Source organism: Schistocerca cancellata, chromosome 4 (genome assembly GCF_023864275.1).
Source record: "Schistocerca cancellata isolate TAMUIC-IGC-003103 chromosome 4, iqSchCanc2.1, whole genome shotgun sequence".
Lineage (NCBI taxonomy): Eukaryota > Metazoa > Arthropoda > Insecta > Orthoptera > Acrididae > Schistocerca > Schistocerca cancellata.
Window position 1 is genome coordinate 807,531,882 of NC_064629.1, and position 21,264 is coordinate 807,553,145.

A 21,264-nucleotide genomic window follows, 5' to 3' on the forward strand; every position below is an offset into this window, starting at 1 on the left:
CCCTTTGCGTAACCTATGGATTGGTGGACGCGAAAGAAAATGGCTTGATGGGCGGCGGGAAAGGCACGTTTGGATGCTGACGCGCCGAAATGGTCTTCCTTCGGCGCACCATCGACACAGAGATCACATCGGATGCATTTTTCTCACCGGACATGACGCTGTTTCACAGACGTAAGACGTATGCAGTCAACTGAATCGCTGGACACGCGACGCAACTTATGTTTTCACGAGATGTATTGTCTGTGGTCGATTATTGGAGATACCTACAAGAACAACATGTGGTGATGTTTTCAAACGAAATAAAGAACTTATTTTGCCAACTACGTAGAAAGAGTAGTTCACAATGCCCCCGATAGCTGGGGTGCCCCGGAATGAGACGACTCGTGGGACCGAGCGTTCAAAGACGATAATGTACAAGATGTATGCATATTGGCATATTGCACATTGAGGAGATGACTGGCCCGTTCCCGTTGGCACAAGATGTGATAGGATAATGTTTGCAAGTCCTACGAATAATTTAAACGGATGCAACGACACACATCATGTTCCGGTAAATAGTCGTCACCCACTTACAGGGATGCCGCCCCAGTGGCCGGGATGATCAAGTTTATCCGGCTGGAAGCAAGATTTATGATGCATCACCTCATGCTGCTGGGAATGTGATGTAGACGATTGCTTTCTTTTTACTCCCGGCTGCGACAAGGATTGTCACTTTTCTTTCCTTTTCCTTGTACATACACTCCTGGAAATGGAAAAAAGAACACATTGACACCGGTGTGTCAGACCCACCATACTTGCTCCGGACACTGCGAGAGGGCTATACAAGCAATGATCACACGCACGGCACAGCGGACACACCAGGAACCGCGGTGTTGGCCGTCGAATGGCGCTAGCTGCGCAGCATTTGTGCACCGCCGCCGTCAGTGTCAGCCAGTTTGCCGTGGCATACGGAGCTCCATCGCAGTCTTTAACACTGGTAGCATGCCGCGACAGTGTAGACGTGAACCGTATGTGCAGTTGACGGACTTTGAGCGAGGGCGTATAGTGGGCATGCGGGAGGCCGGGTGGACGTACCGCCGAATTGCTCAACACGTGGGGCGTGAGGTCTCCACAGTACATCGATGTTGTCGCCAGTGGTCGGCGGAAGGTGCACGTGCCCGTCGACCTGGGACCGGACCGCAGCGACGCACGGATGCACGCCAAGACCGTAGGATCCTACGCAGTGCCGTAGGGGACCGCACCGCCACTTCCCAGCAAATTAGGGACACTGTTGCTCCTGGGGTATCGGCGAGGACCATTCGCAACAGTCTCCATGAAGCTGGGCTACGGTCCCGCACACCGTTAGGCCGTCTTCCGCTCACGCCCCAACATCGTGCAGCCCGCCTCCAGTGGTGTCGCGACAGGCGTGAATGGAGGGACGAATGGAGACGTGTCGTCTTCAGCGATGGGAGTCGCTTCTGCCTTGGTGCCAATGATGGTCGTATGCGTGTTTGGCGCCGTGCAGGTGAGCGCCACAATCAGGACTGCATACGACCGAGGCACACAGGGCCTACACCCGGCATCATGGTGTGGGGAGCGATCTCCTACACTGGCCGTACACCACTGGTGATCGTCGGGGGGACACTGAATAGTGCACGGTACATCCAAACCGTCATCGAACCCATCGTTCTACCATTCCTAGACCGGCAAGGGAACTTGCTGTTCCAACAGGACAATGCACGTCCGCATGTATCCCGTGCCACCCAACGTGCTCTAGAAGGTGTAAGTCAACTACCCTGGCCAGCAAGATCTCCGGATCTGTCCCCCATTGAGCATGTTTGGGACTGGATGAAGCGTCGTCTCACGCGGTCTGCACATCCAGCACGAACGCTGGTCCAACTGAGGCGCCAGGTGGAAATGGCATGGCAAGCCGTTCCACAGGACTACATCCAGCATCTCTACGATCGTCTCCATGGGAGAATAGCAGCCTGCATTGCTGCGAAAGGTGGATATACACTGTACTAGTGCCGACATTGTGCATGCTCTGTTGCCTGTGTCTATGTGCCTGTGGTTCTGTCAGTGTGATCATGTGATGTATCTGACCCCAGGAATGTGTCAATAAAGTTTCCCCTTCCTGGGACAATGAATTCACGGTGTTCTTATTTCAATTTCCAGGAGTGTATATTAAAAAACAGAATAAGCAGTGTAATAAAGAACAATCCTGTAAACTTATTCCTTTTTGTTAATATTGAAATATTTAAATTTATTCTTTTTTCGTGATATGTGTTTTTAAAGAAAAAAAATGAAATACAGCTGACGTCGTGGACAGCGCGTCTGCCTACCAAGCAGGAGATCCAGGCTCGATTTCCGGTCTGGCACAAATTTTCCACTCCTCCTATTGATTTAAATCAATGCCCATTGACAGGTAATGCCTTTAATTCCTTTATGTTTGAATTTTGATTTATTTTTATATTAAGCTGACCTGTATAATATCAATGTAAACGATGTTTGGATGAATAAGCTACTAACTAACCAAAAATTCTGTCAAGGATTATTACACTATCGACTATCGATCCTGGCAATTTATTCATTCGATATATTTTTCGGTGTATCTGATAGTAAAAATACTTTCATTTGCCTCTTTTGGTGTAAAACACTGGGAGGTGTGATTAATAATCCCAAAAGTATATAATATAATGTACTGACAGTTATTTACATCGTAATACATGACGCGCAAGATACTGCTTTCGTAGATGGTGGTGCTCAGCTGATCTGCACCAAGAAAGTGATACCAGCGAAAGGTACCTCTATTCGTCAACCGTGTGACGTTTACTTTTTGCGACAGCTAAACAATTTCATCACATGACTTCAAAATCATGTGACATCACAGCAAAGCATATAATTACCAGATAGGGCAGATGCTACCAAAATTCATGCGTTGCTATTGTACACTCCTGGAAATTGAAATAAGAACACCGTGAATTCATTGTCCCAGGAAGGGGAAACTTTATTGACACATTCCTGGGGTCAGATACATCACATGATCACACTGACAGAACCACAGGCACATAGACACAGGCAACAGAGCATGCACAATGTCGGCACTAGTACAGTGTATATCCACCTTTCGCAGCAATGCAGGCTGCTATTCTCCCATGGAGACGATCGTAGAGATGCTGGATGTAGTCCTGTGGAACGGCTTGCCATGCCATTTCCACCTGGCGCCTCAGTTGGACCAGCGTTCGTGCTGGACGTGCAGACCGCGTGAGACGACGCTTCATCCAGTCCCAAACATGCTCAATGGGGGACAGATCCGGAGATCTTGCTGGCCAGGGTAGTTGACTTACACCTTCTAGAGCACGTTGGGTGGCACGGGATACATGCGGACGTGCATTGTCCTGTTGGAACAGCAAGTTCCCTTGCCGGTCTAGGAATGGTAGAACGATGGGTTCGATGACGGTTTGGATGTACCGTGCACTATCCAGTGTCCCCTCGACGATCACCAGTGGTGTACGGCCAGTGTAGGAGATCGCTCCCCACACCATGATGCCGGGTGTTGGCCCTGTGTGCCTCGGTCGTATGCAGTCCTGATTGTGGCGCTCACCTGCACGGCGCCAAACACGCATACGACCATCATTGGCACCAAGGCAGAAGCGACTCTCATCGCTGAAGACGACACGTCTCCATTCGTCCCTCCATTCACGCCTGTCGCGACACCACTGGAGGCGGGCTGCACGATGTTGGGGCGTGAGCGGAAGACGGCTTAACGGTGTGCGGGACCGTAGCCCAGCTTCATGGAGACGGTTGCGAATGGTCCTCGCCGATACCCCAGGAGCAACAGTGTCCCTAATTTGCTGGGAAGTGGCGGTGCGGTCCCCTACGGCACTGCGTAGGATCCTACGGTCTTGGCGTGCATCCGTGCGTCGCTGCGGTCCGGTCCCAGGTCGACGGGCACGTGCACCTTCCGCCGACCACTGGTGACAACATCGATGTACTGTGGAGACCTCACGCCCCACGTGTTGAGCAATTCGGCGGTACGTCCACCCGGCCTCCCGCATGCCCACTATACGCCCTCGCTCAAAGTCCGTCAACTGCACATACGGTTCACGTCCACGCTGTCGCGGCATGCTACCAGTGTTAAAGACTGCGATGGAGCTCCGTATGCCACGGCAAACTGGCTGACACTGACGGCGGCGGTGCACAAATGCTGCGCAGCTAGCGCCATTCGACGGCCAACACCGCGGTTCCTGGTGTGTCCGCTGTGCCGTGCGTGTGATCATTGCTTGTACAGCCCTTTCGCAGTGTCCGGAGCAAGTATGGTGGGTCTGACGCACCGGTGTCAATGTGTTCTTTTTTCCATTTCCAGGAGTGTATATAAGCAATTGTCCACGTCTATCTTTCAAGATATGCTTTCATACGCTGGGTACGCATCCAAATTGATAACTGATAGATCTGTTTTGAGCAACGGGAATCAGATCTGTTTTCCACGAACAATGTGCAAGAAAACATGTCAATGCGGCGCATGGTGCGAGAAGTATTTATGTTTTGCCTGTTTCTATGGTAAGTTTCACCCCACTGATTGAGAGAACGTTCACAAATGGATGATCAGTAAAGATTACGCTGTAGTATTTTTGAACCACGTGCCACGATGAAAGTTAACTGTCATTATTTTGTAATGTATGCTTATTTGATTATTAATCACACTTTCCAGTATTTTACTTAAAAAAAAGAAAAGATTAAGAAAACAGTTCCGATTATCAAATACATCGAAAAAATATCTAATGAAAAAAATCCCACAAGAAAGAATCGGACACGAACCAGCAGTCTGGTCGCCTAATGCCCTGACCACTCGGCCGCTGACATCATTCTTCTGAACACCGAGAATGGTGAGTAGACAAGTTACCGCGTGAAAACACAAAACGTTAATAACTCTAACATTATTAACTTTGGACCCCACATTATATTATTAAAAATGGTTGTTTTTAGACACTCTTTCGATATATAGCATGGAAAATACGTTTTTCCGTCAAAAATTTTGACCTTGATTTTTTCAAAAACTAGGGAGTGTCTGGCAAAAAGCTGAAACGCGCGTCTCTTTATTTTCAATATAGAACGCGCTTGCAAAAGTTAATCAAAATTGCTGACCCACATGTCAGACTCTCCCCTTGTTAGAAGATAGGTTAAGGAATGGCAAACCCTGATTAAAGCATTGGTAAACTCCCAGAGGAAAATTTGGAGTAGGAATTAAAATGTAGTGAGAAGAAATAAAATCCGAGGTTTGCCGATGACTTAATTTTGTAAGAGACAGCTAAGGACTTGTAGAGCAGTTGAACGGAATGGACAGTGTCTTGAAAGGAGGATATAAAATGAAGATCAACAAAACCAAAACAAAAATAATCGAACGTAGCAGAATTAAATGAGGTGATGCTGAGGAAATTAGATTAGGAAACGAGACACTTAAAGTAGTACACGAGGTTTGCTATTTGGGCAGCAAAACAGCTAGTGATGGCCGAAGTACAGAGGATACAAAATGTACCCTGGCAATGGTAATAAAAAAGCGTTTCTGAAGAAGAGAAATTAGCTAACATGAAATATAGACTGAAGTGTCAGGAAGTCTTCTCTGACAGTATTTTTATGTAATGCGGCCAGTGAAACATGGACGACAAACAATTTAGACAAGAAGAGTGTAGAAGCTTTTGAAATGTGGTGCTACATAAGAACGCTGAAGATCTGATACGTAGCTCACGTAACTAGTGAAGAGGTATGAATAGAATGGGGAGAAAGGAATTTCTGGCACAACCTGACTGAAAGAAGGGAGCGATTGATAGGACATATTCTGAGACATCAAGGGACCATCAATTTAGTATTGGAGAGAAGTATGTGGGGGAGGGGTCGAAATGGTAGAGGGAGACCAAGAGATGAATACAGTAAGCATATACAGAAGGATGTAGGTGGCAGTAGTTATTTGAAGATTAATAAGTTATTAAAAGATAGTGTAGCATGGAGAGCTGCATTAAACCAGTCTTCAGACTGAAGACAACAACTACTACTATCTATTGTAATGGGTAAATCACTCTACTCGCATTAGTTGACCATATCATTATTGCACCAGTGAAAAGAACACCACCAAATATCTTGCTTGCCATACGAGGATTGCCCAGAAAGTAATGCAACGCATTTATTTTCCTTCAAGGATTCTTTACTGAACATAATGAGAATTACACATACGGAAGAGTAGTGTTTTATCTACACACCCTATTTTTCCATGTAATCTCCATCCCGTTCTACGGCTTTTCTCGAGCGCGAAGCAAGGGCGTGTGTGGCCTGTCGGTAGCAATCCTTGTCCTGGTGGCGGAGCCAGTGCTGCCCTGTGTGAATCACCTCCTCATCGTCCGCAAAATATCTTCCACGAATGGAATCCTTTAATGGCCCAAACAAGTGGAAGTCCGAGTGACTAGGTCAGGGCTGTCAGGTGTGACAGCCGTGGATGGTCTCCCCGACCGCTGCAAATCGTGGAGCTCTGCCGAATCGCCTTCTGATGACCTCACCCTCTGTGCCCAGCGACTAACTGTACTTCTGTCGACAGCAGGTGCTCCATAGACTTTGCATAAGCGTTTGAGAATATTCCCCACGGTTTCTTCCTCTGCAGTGAGAAATTAGATGACGGCACGTTGCTTGTAAAGTACATCACCTACAGATGCTATTTTGAAACTGTCCTGCAGCTACGCTATCTGTCGGAAGTACGGAAACTTGGCGCGCTCACTCAGGAGACTTCAAATACGAGGTGCATTCAAGTTCTAAGGCCTCCAATTTTTTTTCTAATTAACTACTCACCCGAAATCGATGAAACTGGCGTTACTTCTCAACGTAATCGCCCTGCAGATGTACACATTTTTCACAACGCTGACGCCATGATACCATGGCAGCGGCGAAGGCTTCTTTAGGAGTTTGTTTTGACCACTGGAAAATCGCTGAGGCAATAGCAGCACGGCTGGTGAATGTGCGGCCACGGAGAGTGTGTTTCATTGTTGGAAAAAGCCAAAAGTCACTAGGAGCCAGGCCAGGTGAGTAGGGAGCATGAGGAATCACTTAAAAGTTGTTATCACGAAGAGACTGTTGCGTAACGTTAGCTCGATGTGCGGGTGCGTTGTCTTGGTGAAACAGCACACGCGCAGCCCTTCCCGGACGTTTTTGTTGCAGTGCAGGAAGGAATTTGTTCTTCAAAACATTTTCGTACGGTGCACCTGTTACCGTAGTGCCCTTTGGAACGCAATGGGTAAGGATTACGCCCTCGCTGTCCCAGAACATGGACACCATCATTTTTTCGGCACTGGCGGTTACCCGAAATTTTTTTGGTGGCGGTGAATCTGTGTGCTTCCATTGAGCTGACTGGCGCTTTGTTTCTGGATTCAAAAATGGCATCCACGTCTCATCCATTGTCACAACCGACGAAAAGAAAGTCCCATTCGTGCTGTCGTTGCGCGTCAACATTGCTCGGCAACATGCCACACGGGCAGCCGTGTGGTTGTCCGTCAGCATTTGTGGCATCCATCTGGATGACACTTTTCGCATTTTCAGGTCGTCATGCAGGATTGTGTGCACAGAACCCACAGAAATGCCAACTCTGGAGGCGATCTGTTCAACAGTCATTCGGCGATCCCCCAAAACAATTCTCTCCACTTTCTCGATCATGTCGTCCGACCGGCTTGTGCGAGCCCAAGGTTGTTTTGGTTTGTTGTCACACGATGTTCTGCCTTCATTAAACTGTCGCACCCATAACTCCATCACCACATATCTCCTTCAACTGTCGATGAATTTCAGTTGGTTTCACACCACGCAAATTCAGAAAACGAATGATTGCACGCTGTTCAAGTAAGGAAAACGTCGCCATTTTAAGTATTTAAAACATTTCTCATTCTCGCCACTGGCGGTAAAATTCCATCTGCCGTACGGTGCTGCCATCTCTGTGACGTATTGACAATGAACGCGGCCTCATTTTAAAACAATGCGCATGTTTCTATCTCTTTCCAGTCCGGAGAAAAAAAAATCGGAGGCCTTAGAACTTGAATGCACCTCGTAATACATACGTAACGTTTTGCATTCACAATATTGTTTTCGGCTGAGAAAAAAATGCGGTGCATCACTTTCTGGGCAACCCTCGTAGAAAACCGCGGAAGATCTAAAACCTGATGTCCAGAGGGGTATCTGAACATCATTCCCCGAATTATAATACAGTTGACAGTCATCAGTGCGTAAACATAAAGTAGATTCGTCCGTGTATTAAACTTACCTGCGGGGCTTCTTTCTATAGCAGATAAATATTGTGGAACGCAGAACCAGTAGGAATGATAGAAGGAGTACAGTGCGTCAGCTAGACCGAACATTTGCGATGCCTCTGGCTGTTGCACCTCGCATATCTTACTGAAGTCGTCACGGAAGTAGGGATACCATCCGTGATGGGTCAGTAGTTCACCACTCAACTGCGGCCGCCTGCAACATACAAGCTGAAAAGTTAAAAGTTAAACACCCGTAAAATTGGCATGTCAAGTCACGTACAGCGTATGCACGAATGTAAAAATATCCGTAATGAATTTTCACTCAGAAACAGAGTGGGCGCTGATTTGAAACCTGCTGGCCGATGAAAACTGTATGGTGAACTGGGAGTCTAACATTGGACCTTCGCCTTTTTTTTAACTAAAAGTCTTGTTGTTATGAATTGCAAAATTATACAATACCATTGCCGGCCGCTGTGACCGAGTGGTTCCAGGCGCTTCAGTCCCGAAACGCCCTGCTGCTACGGTCGCAGTTTCGAATCCTGACTCGGGCATGGATGTGTGTGATGTCGTTAGGTTAGTTATGTTTAAGTAATTCTAAGTCTAGGGGACTGATGACCTCAGATGTTAAGTCCCATAGTGCTCAGAGCCATTTGGACCATTTTTTTATAGAATACCATTATCAATATATCATTTAAACTGTTTATATAAAACACAGAACTTTTAAAAAGCGACAATACCAGTGTACAGTTGGTACACACAACTATTTCTTGCGGAATATTTTCTCAGATTAGAGGTTATGTTTGAGCAAAGAAATTAAACAGTAATAGTGCAACAATAGGCACAGTTACATGTCATCTTCAGATAAGAATTTCGTGTGTATTGCAACGAAGTGAACATATGATATTTATGTTAAAGACATGATATATTTGTTGAAATTTGTAACAGATACAGGTGATATGTCAAATATGTATTAACTAACCTGTATACACAGTACAATCAATATCTCAAATAGAACTCGGACTAAGCTGGCCAGACACAATTCGCGACCCGTCCTCACGGCCAGTACCTCATCGCCTACCTTCCAACCTTCACTGAAATTCTACTACACTCCTTGCAGGACTAGCTCTCCTGAAAGAAAGGATACTGAAGAGATATGGCCCAGACAGTTTTTCACGCTGTAGCTGTTTGTTCGTTCATTTGAAACATCTGGGACCCAGTCCCGATTCGGCACACAGTTTAAATCTGCCAGGGAGTTTCAGATCAGTGCATCATACTCTAATACAGAGTGAAAATTCATTCAGAAAACAACCCACTAGGTCGTGCCTAAGCCATTTTTCGACAATATTCTTTGTTCCAGGCGTGTTGGTCTCGAAAGTTGTGAAGTGCATCTTCTGTGAATTTTTAAAGCACGGAGAGTTACGGGCAGAAGCAGAGTTGTGATGGAAGGTCTTGAGTGGTGCCTGCGTAGCTCAGTCGGAAGAGTATTTGTCTCCAAAAGGCAAATTTCCTGGGTTCCAGTCCTGATCCACACACCAATTTAACCTGGCAGAAAGTTCCGTAACTGGATTAACTGATGGGACAGCTGCAAAAATCCTGCAAGACTGGAAGGACTGCTGAAAACAGAGTTGTCAAAGCAAGACGATGTCTAATCGATAAACTTTAATGTAATGTGTATTACGTTGAGTCATATACGCGTGTTGGGATTCTGTCTGGTTGAGTGAAGTGCGGCCATGATTCGCGCCAGTAGCCAGTCGGCGGCCGTTCCTTGGCCAGGCGGCGAAGGGTAGCAGCTCACTTCCAGCCAAGGCAGTCTGGCTCCAGAGGGACTTTTCGCTGGCGGGGCGTGACGTCAGCGTCCGGTAGCCGTTGAGTCTTTCCAATTGTACTTATTTGCGCATGTGCAGCGCGACCTGTGCTGATTACATGGGAACACGAGGTGTCAGTCGAAAGAAAATTTGATTACGAATCCAGTGGTATACAGACATGACCTGAAAATGCTATATGAAGGGAGATAAAGAGAAAAATAGGTTTGAATACAAGTAAATCATTAAATAATTTATAGCTTTTAAAGTATTCGTTCCACCAAAGAGATCGAGGATTCAATTTGTAGCTCTTGATAAGACGCATTGGTGGAGTCTCTTACAAAGTGTCGAATCAAAACACCTTTCAGACATCTAAATTTCCAATTATTATTTTACTGAGCAACCAATTTCGGTGATATATTACTCCATCTTCAGGCCAACTGATCGATATGTAGGAAGATTTCGATCTTTGGTCCAGTCAAAACAGGGACCAATATTCAATGACTGGTACCTATAGATTTTTGAAATGGTTCAAATGGCTCTGAGCACTATGGGACTTAACATCTATGGGCATCAGTCCCCTAGAACTTAGAACTACTTAAACCTAACTAACCTAAGGACATCACACACATCCATGCCCGAGGCAGGATTCGAACCTGCGACCGTAGCAGTCGCGCGGCTCCGGACTGAGCGCCTAGAACCGCTAGACCACTGCGGCCGGCATATTTTTGAAAACCTGTATCATTCATAATTGTATGATAAATAGTAAAGCTACCAAGAGTATAAATAATTCTCGCCATTGCAAGCACAGACTGTAAATATTTAAACTTTGATTTGAAGGCAAACTATAGCACCTAAAATTATTACACTATTGGCCATTGAAATTGCTACACCAATAAGAAATGCAGATGCTAAACGGATATTCATTGGACAAATATATTATACTAGAACTGACATGTGATTACATTTTCAAGTAATTTGGATGCATAGATCCTGAGAAATCAGTACCCAGAAAAACCACCTCTGGCCGTAATAACGGCCTTGCTACACCTGGGCATTGAGTCAAACAGAGCTTGGATGGCGTGTACAGGTACAGCTGCCCATGCAGCTTCAACACGATACCACAGTTCATCAAGAGTAGTGACTGGCGTATTGTGATGAGCCAGTTGCGCGGCCACCATTGACCAGATGTTTTCAGTTGGTGAGAGATCTGGAGAATGTGCTGGCCAGGGCAGCAGTAGAGTATTTTCTGTATAAAGAAAGGCCCGTACAGGACCTGCCACATGCGGTCGTGCATTATCCTGCTGAAATGTAGTGTTTCGCAGGGATCGAATGAAGGGTAGAGTCACTGGTCTTAACACATCTGAAATGTAACGTCCACTGTTCAAAGTGACGTCAATGCGAACAAGAGGTGACTGAGACGTGTAACCAATGGCACCCCATACCATCACACCGGGTGATACGCCAGTATGGCGATGACGAATACACGCTTCCAATGTGCGTTCACCGCGATGTCGCCAAACACGGATGCGACCATCATGATGCTGTAAACAGAACCTAGATTCATCCGAAAAAATGACGTTTTGCCATTCGTGCACCCAGGTTCGTCGTTGAGTACACCATCACGGGGGCTCCTGTCTATGATGCAGCGTCAAGGGTAACCGCAGCCTTGGTCTCCGAGCTGATAGTCCATGCTGCTGCAAATGTCGTCGAACTGTTCGTGCAGATGGTTGTTGGCTTGCAAACGTCCCCACCTGTTGACTCAGGGATCGAGACGTGCCTGCACGATCCGTTACAGCCATGCTGCCTGTCATCTCGGTTGCTAGTGATACGAGGCCGTTGGGATCCAGCTCGGCGTTCCGCATTACCCTCCTGAACCCACCGATTCCATATTCTGCTAACAGTCATTGGATCTCGACCAACGCGAGCAGCAATGTCGCGATACGATAAACCGCAATCGCGATAGGCTACAATGCGACCTTTATCAGTCGGAAACGTGATGGTACGCATTTCTCCTTCTTACACGAGGCATCACAACAACGTTTCACCAGGCAACGCCGGTCAACTGCTGTTTGTGTATGAGAAATCGGTTGGAAACTTTCCTCATGTCAGCACGTTGTAGGTGTCGAAACCGGTGCAAACCTTGTGTGAATGCTCTGAAAAGCTAATCATTTGCATATCACAGCATCTTCTTCCTATCGGTTAAATTTCGCGTCTGTAACACGTCATCTTCGTGGTGTTGCAATTTTAATGGCCAGTAGTGTATTATATAAGTTTATAATGTAGAGTTCTAACATGCAGGTAATGGTGCAAATGGAACTTTAATCTAACTTAATGTATAAAAAGTTGTAGAAAAGGATTGGTAATCACATGAAGCCCTTACGTGGCGTCAGTGTGTGCACGTTTCGCTGGTGGTGGTGCCGAGGGATGGAGAAGGTTTTCTGGAGGAGTTGACCGAGTCTTTTGAAGGTCGACAGCCAACTTCCTCACAGTCAATCAGTAAGGGAATGCAGCAGGTGTAGTTTGAGACGAGTTGACGGAGGTAGCCTCTGCCTGGGTATGAGTGGTGGTACAGCTGCATTCGTTGAGTGTTTGTAATAGTTTGCGTTCCGTGGGACTTAGAAATACTTCTGCACTGTTCGGACTCTGTTTTGTACCGTGTTGGACTTAAGTCTCAAGCTGACTTATGGAAACTTCATTTAAATTTATTAACTAATCGACATTTAGGACAGTGAATCATTTCATCAATTAGTCAGTTTCTTGGTGACCATAGTTCAGTAATTTTATAGCCGTTAACACCGTCTGATGTTTTCCAGATAATTTATTTATTTTTTAAATTTATATAGTGAGTTGCTATCCTCTGTTTGGGGCTCGAACCTTTTTATCATTTCAGCATAATAACTTGTGTTGATCACCAGTCGACCGTTTAGTGAGAGATTAATGGGACAATAAACTATTTTACTAAAACTTAATCATCAGTGGTTGTAGAGTTACCTATGTAGAACCTAGTAGATGTTACAGTTCTGATTAATTCTCCGAAACTACACTCATGCTCATAAATTAAGGATATTTGCAGAATGTGGTACCACACAACGTGGCACTACACAAAACTGGAGCTAATAGCATAGGCACATAGGGAACACACACGACACAGATCTGTAACTCTACGGTATTGGTGATAAGTTGAGAAAACCGTCCCAAAACACATGTGCTACAAAACGCCACTGTTTACTGCACACATACCCCGACATCAGTATGGGATATGATAACCATGCAGACGTACACAAGTCACACAACGGGTTGGCATACTCTGGATCAGGTGGTCGAGCAGCTGCTGGGGTACAGCCTCCCATTCTTGCACCAGTGCCTGTTGGAGCTCCTGAAGCGTCGTAGGGGTTTGAAGACGTGCAGCGATACGTTGACCGAGAGCATCCGAGACGTGCTCGATGGGGTTTAGGTCTGGAGAACAGGCAGGCCATTCCATTTGCCTGATATCTTCTGTTTCAAGATACTCCTCCACGATGGCAGCTCTGTGGGGCCGTGCATTGTCATCCATCAGGAGGAAGGTGGGACCCACTGCACCCCTGAAAAGGCGGACATACTGGTGCAAAATAACGTCCCGATACAACTGACCTGTTACAGTTCCTCTGTCAAAGACATGCAGGGGTGTACGTGCGCCAATCATAATCCCAACCCACACCATTAAACCACGACCTCCATACAGGTCCTTTTCAAGAACATTAAGGGGTTGGTATCTGGTTCCTGGTTGACGCCAGATGAAAACCCGGCGAGAATTACTGTTCAGACCATACCTGGAATCATCCGTGAACGTAACCTGGGACTACTGTTCCAATGACCATATACTGTGTTCTTGACACCCGGGTTTATGGGCTCTCCTGTGGCCAGGGGTCAGTGGAAGGCATCCTGCAGGTCTCCGGGCGAATAAACCATGTCTGTTCAGTCGTCTGTAGACTGTGCGTCTGGAGATAACTGTTCCAGCGGCTGTGGTAAGGTCCTGAGCAACGCTACCTGCAGTACTCCGTAGCCGTCTGCGGGCACTGATGGTGAGATAACAGCCTTCTTGTGGTTTGTACACACTGTGGACGTCCCGTACTGTAGCGCCTGCACACGTTTCCTGTCTGCTGGAATCGTTGCCATAATCTTGAGATCACACTTTGTGGCACACGGAGGGCCTGTGCTACGACCTGCTGCGGTCATACCCCGAGGTGATTTAAACCCGAAAACCGCCCACCAGAGCGATGTTTCACCATTTATCATCTTTATCCTTAATTTATGAGCATGAGTGTATTTTACTGTATTTTTTATTTTTTTAAAGCGTTGAGCCTTAAGAAGCAGACGTCTGCCGCAGATTAGCTGTGAAGTGCCAGTAATTTGTATGAGGGATATACAAAGGTTTACATTTCGCTCAAACGTCAAACAGTTCCAGTTATTCAGTTCCTTCCAGATAATCCAATGGTTGAGTCCGCATGCTTTGATCACTTAAGGTATTTTAAGACTGTCTTTGTAACTACTAAAAATGTGTACTTATTTTATCGTACACATTGTGCTTTTATTCATTTAAACCATTGACAGTGGTTGCATTTTCGCCTGGTTTCTGCTTACATGCAGAAGTGCCGTCTGCATGCACATTTGTCAGATATTACTGCGTTTGAGACTAGACTTTTGATCTTTATGTACTGCATTACAAGTTTCCTGACAGAAACCACCATGAATTAACGTACCACTACTGAAAAAAATATTTATTTACGAGGTTCTGCAACCGGTCGCCGGGTCCTAACGTATGCATACCGCACACCAATTCGATGCGTATGTATCACGTAGATCTTGCGATGAAGCTAGAAACCTCAAAATTGATCATGGTATATTAAAATGAAGAGTATTTAATTGCAGCCGCAGACAATTCTTTTTCCTAATTAATCTATAACTGCATTCCCCACAGCTCTTGCAACGAGGGAAAGTTTAAATACTGGCAACTACAATGAAGAGTTATTACTCCTGGTCTTTGGATATTAGTAATGCTTGAGAGGGACATTGTGAGTTAAAGGATGAAAGTGCATGATAACGAATTCCATTTGATTTCTGGGTCCCCAGATTCACTACAAAATAATCCTTTCCAAGATATGTGATGTAATGGTGCTGAGGCTCACAAATCATTTCCATGTGCTGTGTTCCAGTTGCTGGATATTGGGCTTGGACGTACAGATCCATTCCAACTGCGCTTACTAAGTTGGTACATTTAGACTCTATGCCGTGATGAAATTCATCTGTTTTCACGATTGAAGAAGTAGATAGATACTGACAATGGTCTGAATAATTATTATACGGAGGTTTCTGTGAGGAGAGGGATGCTTTTATACTGATGCAACGGGTTCTTCAGTTAATGAAACCAAAGAACACGTTTAAGTGCACCTAGGAGGTGAGTATTTAATTTCTACGAAAGAAATGTGTAAGAAGAAGCCTCGAAACTCATGAACCATTTGCAAGCGTATTACTTACCAATAATGATACACTTTTGGCTACTGTAGTCAATTTAGGAACACGTGCATTGACGCATAAAGTGACGAGTTAACAGAAGACGCAGTAAATAAAGTGTTTTCGTTTGACAACTGTCGGCATGGAGCCTTAGGTAACCTCTAGTGGTCACCTTTCTTTACTCACTACAGATTATTGAAGTGCCCAGAGGCCTCTGCACTAATCCCTAGGAGATTACTACCACACTAGTCAATCGTCACCATTGCGCTTAGAAAGGCTGTTCCAAGTGGTCAGTGTGCGATCCATAGTTTTGTCTTGTATCGCTGAAACCATTACTACAAACGTTGTGCGACGGCAGTTATTAAGGTTTCCTTTTTTTCCTTTATTGAGTTTCGATTCACCCCGAAGGGGGCGGGCTGGCAGCAGCTTAGTACGCTGCTCTTCAGCCTACATAATTTTTAAAACATAAGAAGATAAGAAACAATAAAGGCAGGCGATAAAACGGTGACTTAAATTGTAAAACGGCGGAAGATTGTGGAAAGTTAAAACATAAGGCAAAGGGGTTGGCGATGCTAATAAAATACACAGGACGCAGGCAGGTAAAATGCTAGACAGACAATTAAAAAACACGGCGACTGTCTGGTTTGGTTTCTGTTCGCAAGAGATATAAAAATCACACCCAGCGACAGTATGATGTTCGTTCGCAACACTACGGAAAAAGACGCGCAACACTTATCACTCACTGGAAACACTGCACTAAAAAGTCGGCACGAAGATGACACAGCACAGTCAAGGGCAGATGGGCGGGTGGGGGCGGGGGGTCGACAGATGAGGGGGAAAAAAAGGGGGGAGGAGAGGAAAAACGAAGGGGGGCGGGGAAACAGACGGAGGGAGAGGACTCATAAGAGGGGGAGGGGGAGCAATTAAGGCGACTGGTGGAATTTTCTAATGGCCTACTGTAAATGGTGATACGAGAACTACAGAACATACTCGCAATGCTGCGCTCTGTGAACTAGAATGACGGTGTCAAAGCTCTGCCACCGTCCTTGCAGCCTTGCACCCCTTATACACAAATCAAAAAAAGTTTTGCATCACCCCGGTTCCCAGAACTCCTGAAGATAGACGTTGACTGTGGATATTGTACCACAGACACAATCCCTTTGACTGTTCAGAGATGTCACTAAACCCGCCCAAAGATATAAACAACCGTGCAAGAGCAGTGCCTATTAGACAGAGGGTATCCGACAGCCGATCAGTTCCAGTCATTCCACCAGGAAGGAGGTACACAGCTCGTGTTGTCTGTAGTGCACCCGTGCCTAGACGGTCAATACCGCGGCTCGATCGCGTCCACATTGTTACTTTGAGCCAGGAAGGGCTCACAACAAGGGAAGTGTCCAAAGTGTCCAGGCGTCTCGGAGTGAACCAGAGCGATGTTGTTCGGACATGGCGGAAATACAGAGAGACACGAATTGTCGATGACATGTTTCGCTCAGGCCACCCAACTGCAGTGGGTGACTGCTACCTACGGATTATGGCTCGGAGGAACCCTGACAGCAACGCCACCATGTTGAATAATACTTTTCGTGCAGCCACAGGACGTGGCCGAGCGGTTCTAGGCGATTCAGTTCGGAACTGCAATGCTACTACAGTGGCAGGTTCGAATCCTGCCTCGGGCATGGACGTGTGTGATGTACTTAGGTTAGTTAGGTTTCAGTAGTTCTAAGTCTAGGGGACTGATGATGGTTGGTTCAAATGGCTCTGAGAACTATGAGACTTAACATCTAAGGTCATCAGTCCCCTAGAACTTAGAACTACTTAAACCTAACTAACCTAAGGACATCACACAACACCCAGTTATCACGAGGCAGAGAAAATCCCTGACCCCGCCGGGAATCGAACCCGGGAACCCGGGCGTGGGAAGCGAGAACGCTACCGCACGACCACGAGCTGCGGACGGGACTGATGACATCAGATGTTAAGTCTCATAGTGCTTAGAACCATTTGAACTATCCACAAGTTCATCAAGGCACTGTTGGTCCAGATTGTCCCACTCCTCAACGGCGATTTGACGTAGATCCCTCAGAGCGTTTGGTGGGTTACGTCGTCCACAAACAGCCCTTTTCAATCTATCCTAGGCATGTTCGATAGGTTTCAGGTCTGCAGAACATACTGGCCACTTTAGTCGAGCGATGTCGTTATCATGAAGTCATTTACAAGATGTGCACGATGGGTGCGCGGATTGTCGTCCATGAAGACGAATGAATGCCTCTCCAATATGCTGCCGATATGGTTGCATTATCGGTCGGATGATGGCATTCATGTACCGTACAGCCACTAAGGCGCCTTTCATAACCACCAGTGGCGTACGTCGGCCCCTCATAATGCCACTCCAAAACAGCAGGGAACCTCCACCTTGCTGCACTCGATGGACAGTGTGTCTAAGGCGTTCAGCCTGATCGGGTTGCCTCCAAACGCGTCTCCGACGATTGTCTGGTTGAAGGCGTATGCGACACTCATCGGTGAAGAGAACGTGATGCCAGTCCTGAGCAGTACATTCAGCATGCTGTGGCCGGCCGGGGTGGCCGAGCGGTTCTAGGCGCTACAGTCTGGAACCGCGCGACCGCTGCGGTCGCAGGTTCGAATCCTGCCTCGGGCATGGATGTGTGTGATGTCCTTAGGTTAGTTAGGTTTAAGTAGTTCTAAGTTCTAGGGGACTGATGACCTCAGCAGTTGAGTCCCATAGTGCTCAGAGCCATTTGAACCATTTTTTCAGCCTGTTGTTGGGCCCATCTGTACCGTGCTGCATGATGTCGTTGTTGCAAAGATGGACCTCGCCATGGACGTCGAGAGTGAAGTTGCGCATCATTCAGCCTATCAGGAATACATCAATGCAAGAGGACTTGCTGCTGGGTTTTAGAGGTACTAGTGTGTACAGCAACATGGAGCACTGCCTCTGAAGGTATCGCTGTATGGTGGTTCAACATGCAATTTGTGGTTTTCATGAGCAATAAAAGGGGTGGAAGTGATGTTTATGTTGATCTCTATTCCAATTTTCTGTACAGGTTCCGGAACTCTCGGAACTAAGGTGATGCAAAACTTTTTTTGGTGTGTGTGTAGATCTCTGGTGTTCGACTGCGTATCCATATCGAACTAAAATAAACACACTAACTTGCGCCACCACCTCAACTCCTTCACCTGTAGTCGCCTATAGGTCCTTTGCCAACAATGATCCAGCCTTCCCCGTGTTTTGAAGTGTTTTACCATTCACATGAGCACCAATTCTGCAGCTCCTTATCAACTGCTGCCACCAAATGCTCCAGTACCATCAAGGTCACCTAGACCGTCTGCACCATCGTAGTCGGTTCTATCGCCCTGACATCGACAGCGCCATCATCAAAACCACTGCCAGCTCCGCATCGCTATCATACCCACCGCCAGTGCCAGTTCAACCATATCTGCCACCATTGCACTGATATCACCATCATCAGAATCTCCTATTCATGTCCCTACTTACACCCGATTAGTGCCACCTACTATCCCACAAACGTCTTCAATGCAGTCATAAGACCGCACAAACGAGATTCAGCAGATAGCCTCATCCTCCATCCCCCTACTCCAAAAACAAAACAAACTTCACTAAATTCATGGACATGAAACAAAACGTCCTCTCAACTATCATCTTCCAATCTGTCCATCCTCCACATTTCATTTCTCCTCCTCGAGCACTTACAACCTCATGCTCTCTCAATATTCAGAACCAGAAAATACAATTAGAGGAAAACTGAAAATATACCCCAAACTCATAAATGTCCTAAATCATACGTAAGTAAGATACTATCACTATCAAACCCGTCTATCCTCACTTCTGCAGCCAACTATTCCGCAGCCCTCCTGCCTTTGGTTTCTAGTCTCACCTCTCCTCCTGTCCTCACTCAGACAACAATATGCTCCACATCACCCACCGACACTTACCATCATGGTTAAGGATGTCACCCCTAAAATCAAGGGGAGGAGGTCATGCTGAAAATCAACTCTAACCCCAACTTAGAAGTCTGAACTGTCATCCACATCCATAAACAACCAAGGTCCCACCAATTTAGTCCGTCTTTTTTCAGAACTTCTAGCAGCATTTATGAACCAGTCAAACACAGCCTTCATTTACTGTATATACAAAGCCATAAAGTCAAACTATTCAAAGCTCAACTACACGCCATCCACTGTCTTCACTGTCTCTACTACAATGAAGTACAATGGACACCGCATAAACCAGTGCAAAAACCCTCCAACTTACAGACACTGCAGATCTCATCATCTTCACAATCTCTCTAACCTGCAGACAAAGATACAGTAAAATTTGTTAACATAGTTCTCAAAAACATCCACCAAATCAAGTGTCCCCACAACCTAGAAAAATTCTCTCTAGCTGCCCAGTCAGCGTTCCACCTCAATGGAATCATCACCTATTCGCACAACCAGCTGCATTTTCGCAGTTTACCAATTCTATAGCTGACCTCTTCCCTATACTAACTTTCCTAAATGCAGATAGCACCACAGCATTACATTATCCTTTCAAGGCAGCCTAGCTCAGTAACAAATGTGCCCGAAAGACTATCCATGCTTTTACCCCACGACACTATCTACATGTCACCCTATAACATACAACAAAGCAATAACCCACACACAGTAGCCATGCCAGTTATAGAGTGGGGAACCAATAACCCCCAAACAATAGCCACATGTGGCTTAGCGACTGAGTTCCTCAAAAACATCACCATCTGGCTATAAAACCTGTTCAAACCCTGTCCACTCATCTTTCTGTCTGAATCATCCTATTCCATATAGTTTCCTCGCTCACACTGAGCAGTCCTTCTCCACCCATCTACATCTACATTCATCTACATTTATACTCCGCAAGCCACCCAACGGTGTGTGGCGGAGGGCACTTTACGTGCCACTGTCATTACCTCCCTTTCCTGTTCCAGTCGCGTATGGTTCACGGGAAGAACGACTGTCTGAAGGCCTCTGTGCGCGCTCTAATCTCTCTAATTTTACATTCGTGATCTCCTCGGGAGGTATAAGTAGGGGGAAGCAATATATTCGATACCTCATCCAGAAACGCACCCTCTCGAAACCTGGCGAGCAAGCTACACCGCGATGCAGAGCGCCTCTCTTGCAGAGTCTGCCACTTGAGTTTGTTAAACATCTCCGTAACGCTATCACGGTTACCATATAACCCTGTGACGAAACGCGCCGCTCTTCTTTGAATCTTCTCTATCTCCTCCGTCAACCCGATCTGGTACGGATCCCACACTGATGAGCAATACTCAAGTATAGGTCGAACGAGTGTTTTGTAAGCCACCTCCTTTGTTGATGGACTACATTTTCTAAGGACTCTCCCAATGAATTTCAACCTGGTACCCGCCTTACCAACAATTAATTTTATATGATCATTCCACTTCAAATCGTTCCGCACGCATACTCCCAGATATTTTACAGAAGTAACTGCTACCAGTGTTTGTTCCGCTATCATATAATCATACAATAAAGGATCCTTCTTTCTATGCATTCGCAATACATTACATTTGTCTATGTTAAGGGTCAGTTGCCACTCCCTGCACCAAGTGCCTATCCGCTGCAGATCTTCCTGCATTTCGCTACAATTTTCTAATGCTGCAACTTCTCTGTATACTACAGCATCATCCGCGAAAAGCCGC

General features: G+C 46.1%; 1 protein-coding gene across 2 annotated transcripts in view; it reads right to left on the minus strand.

Annotated features, from left to right (window-relative positions):
* LOC126184764 (uncharacterized) overlaps nucleotides 1-21,264 on the minus strand; it is a 126,534-nt gene that overhangs the window by 24,100 nt on the left and 81,170 nt on the right. For both annotated transcript variants that reach the window (XM_049927315.1, XM_049927314.1), the window contains exon 6: nucleotides 8,270-8,469. In XM_049927315.1, the coding sequence (XP_049783272.1) occupies nucleotides 8,270-8,469 (200 nt within the window). The remainder of the gene's footprint in view (nucleotides 1-8,269; nucleotides 8,470-21,264) is intronic.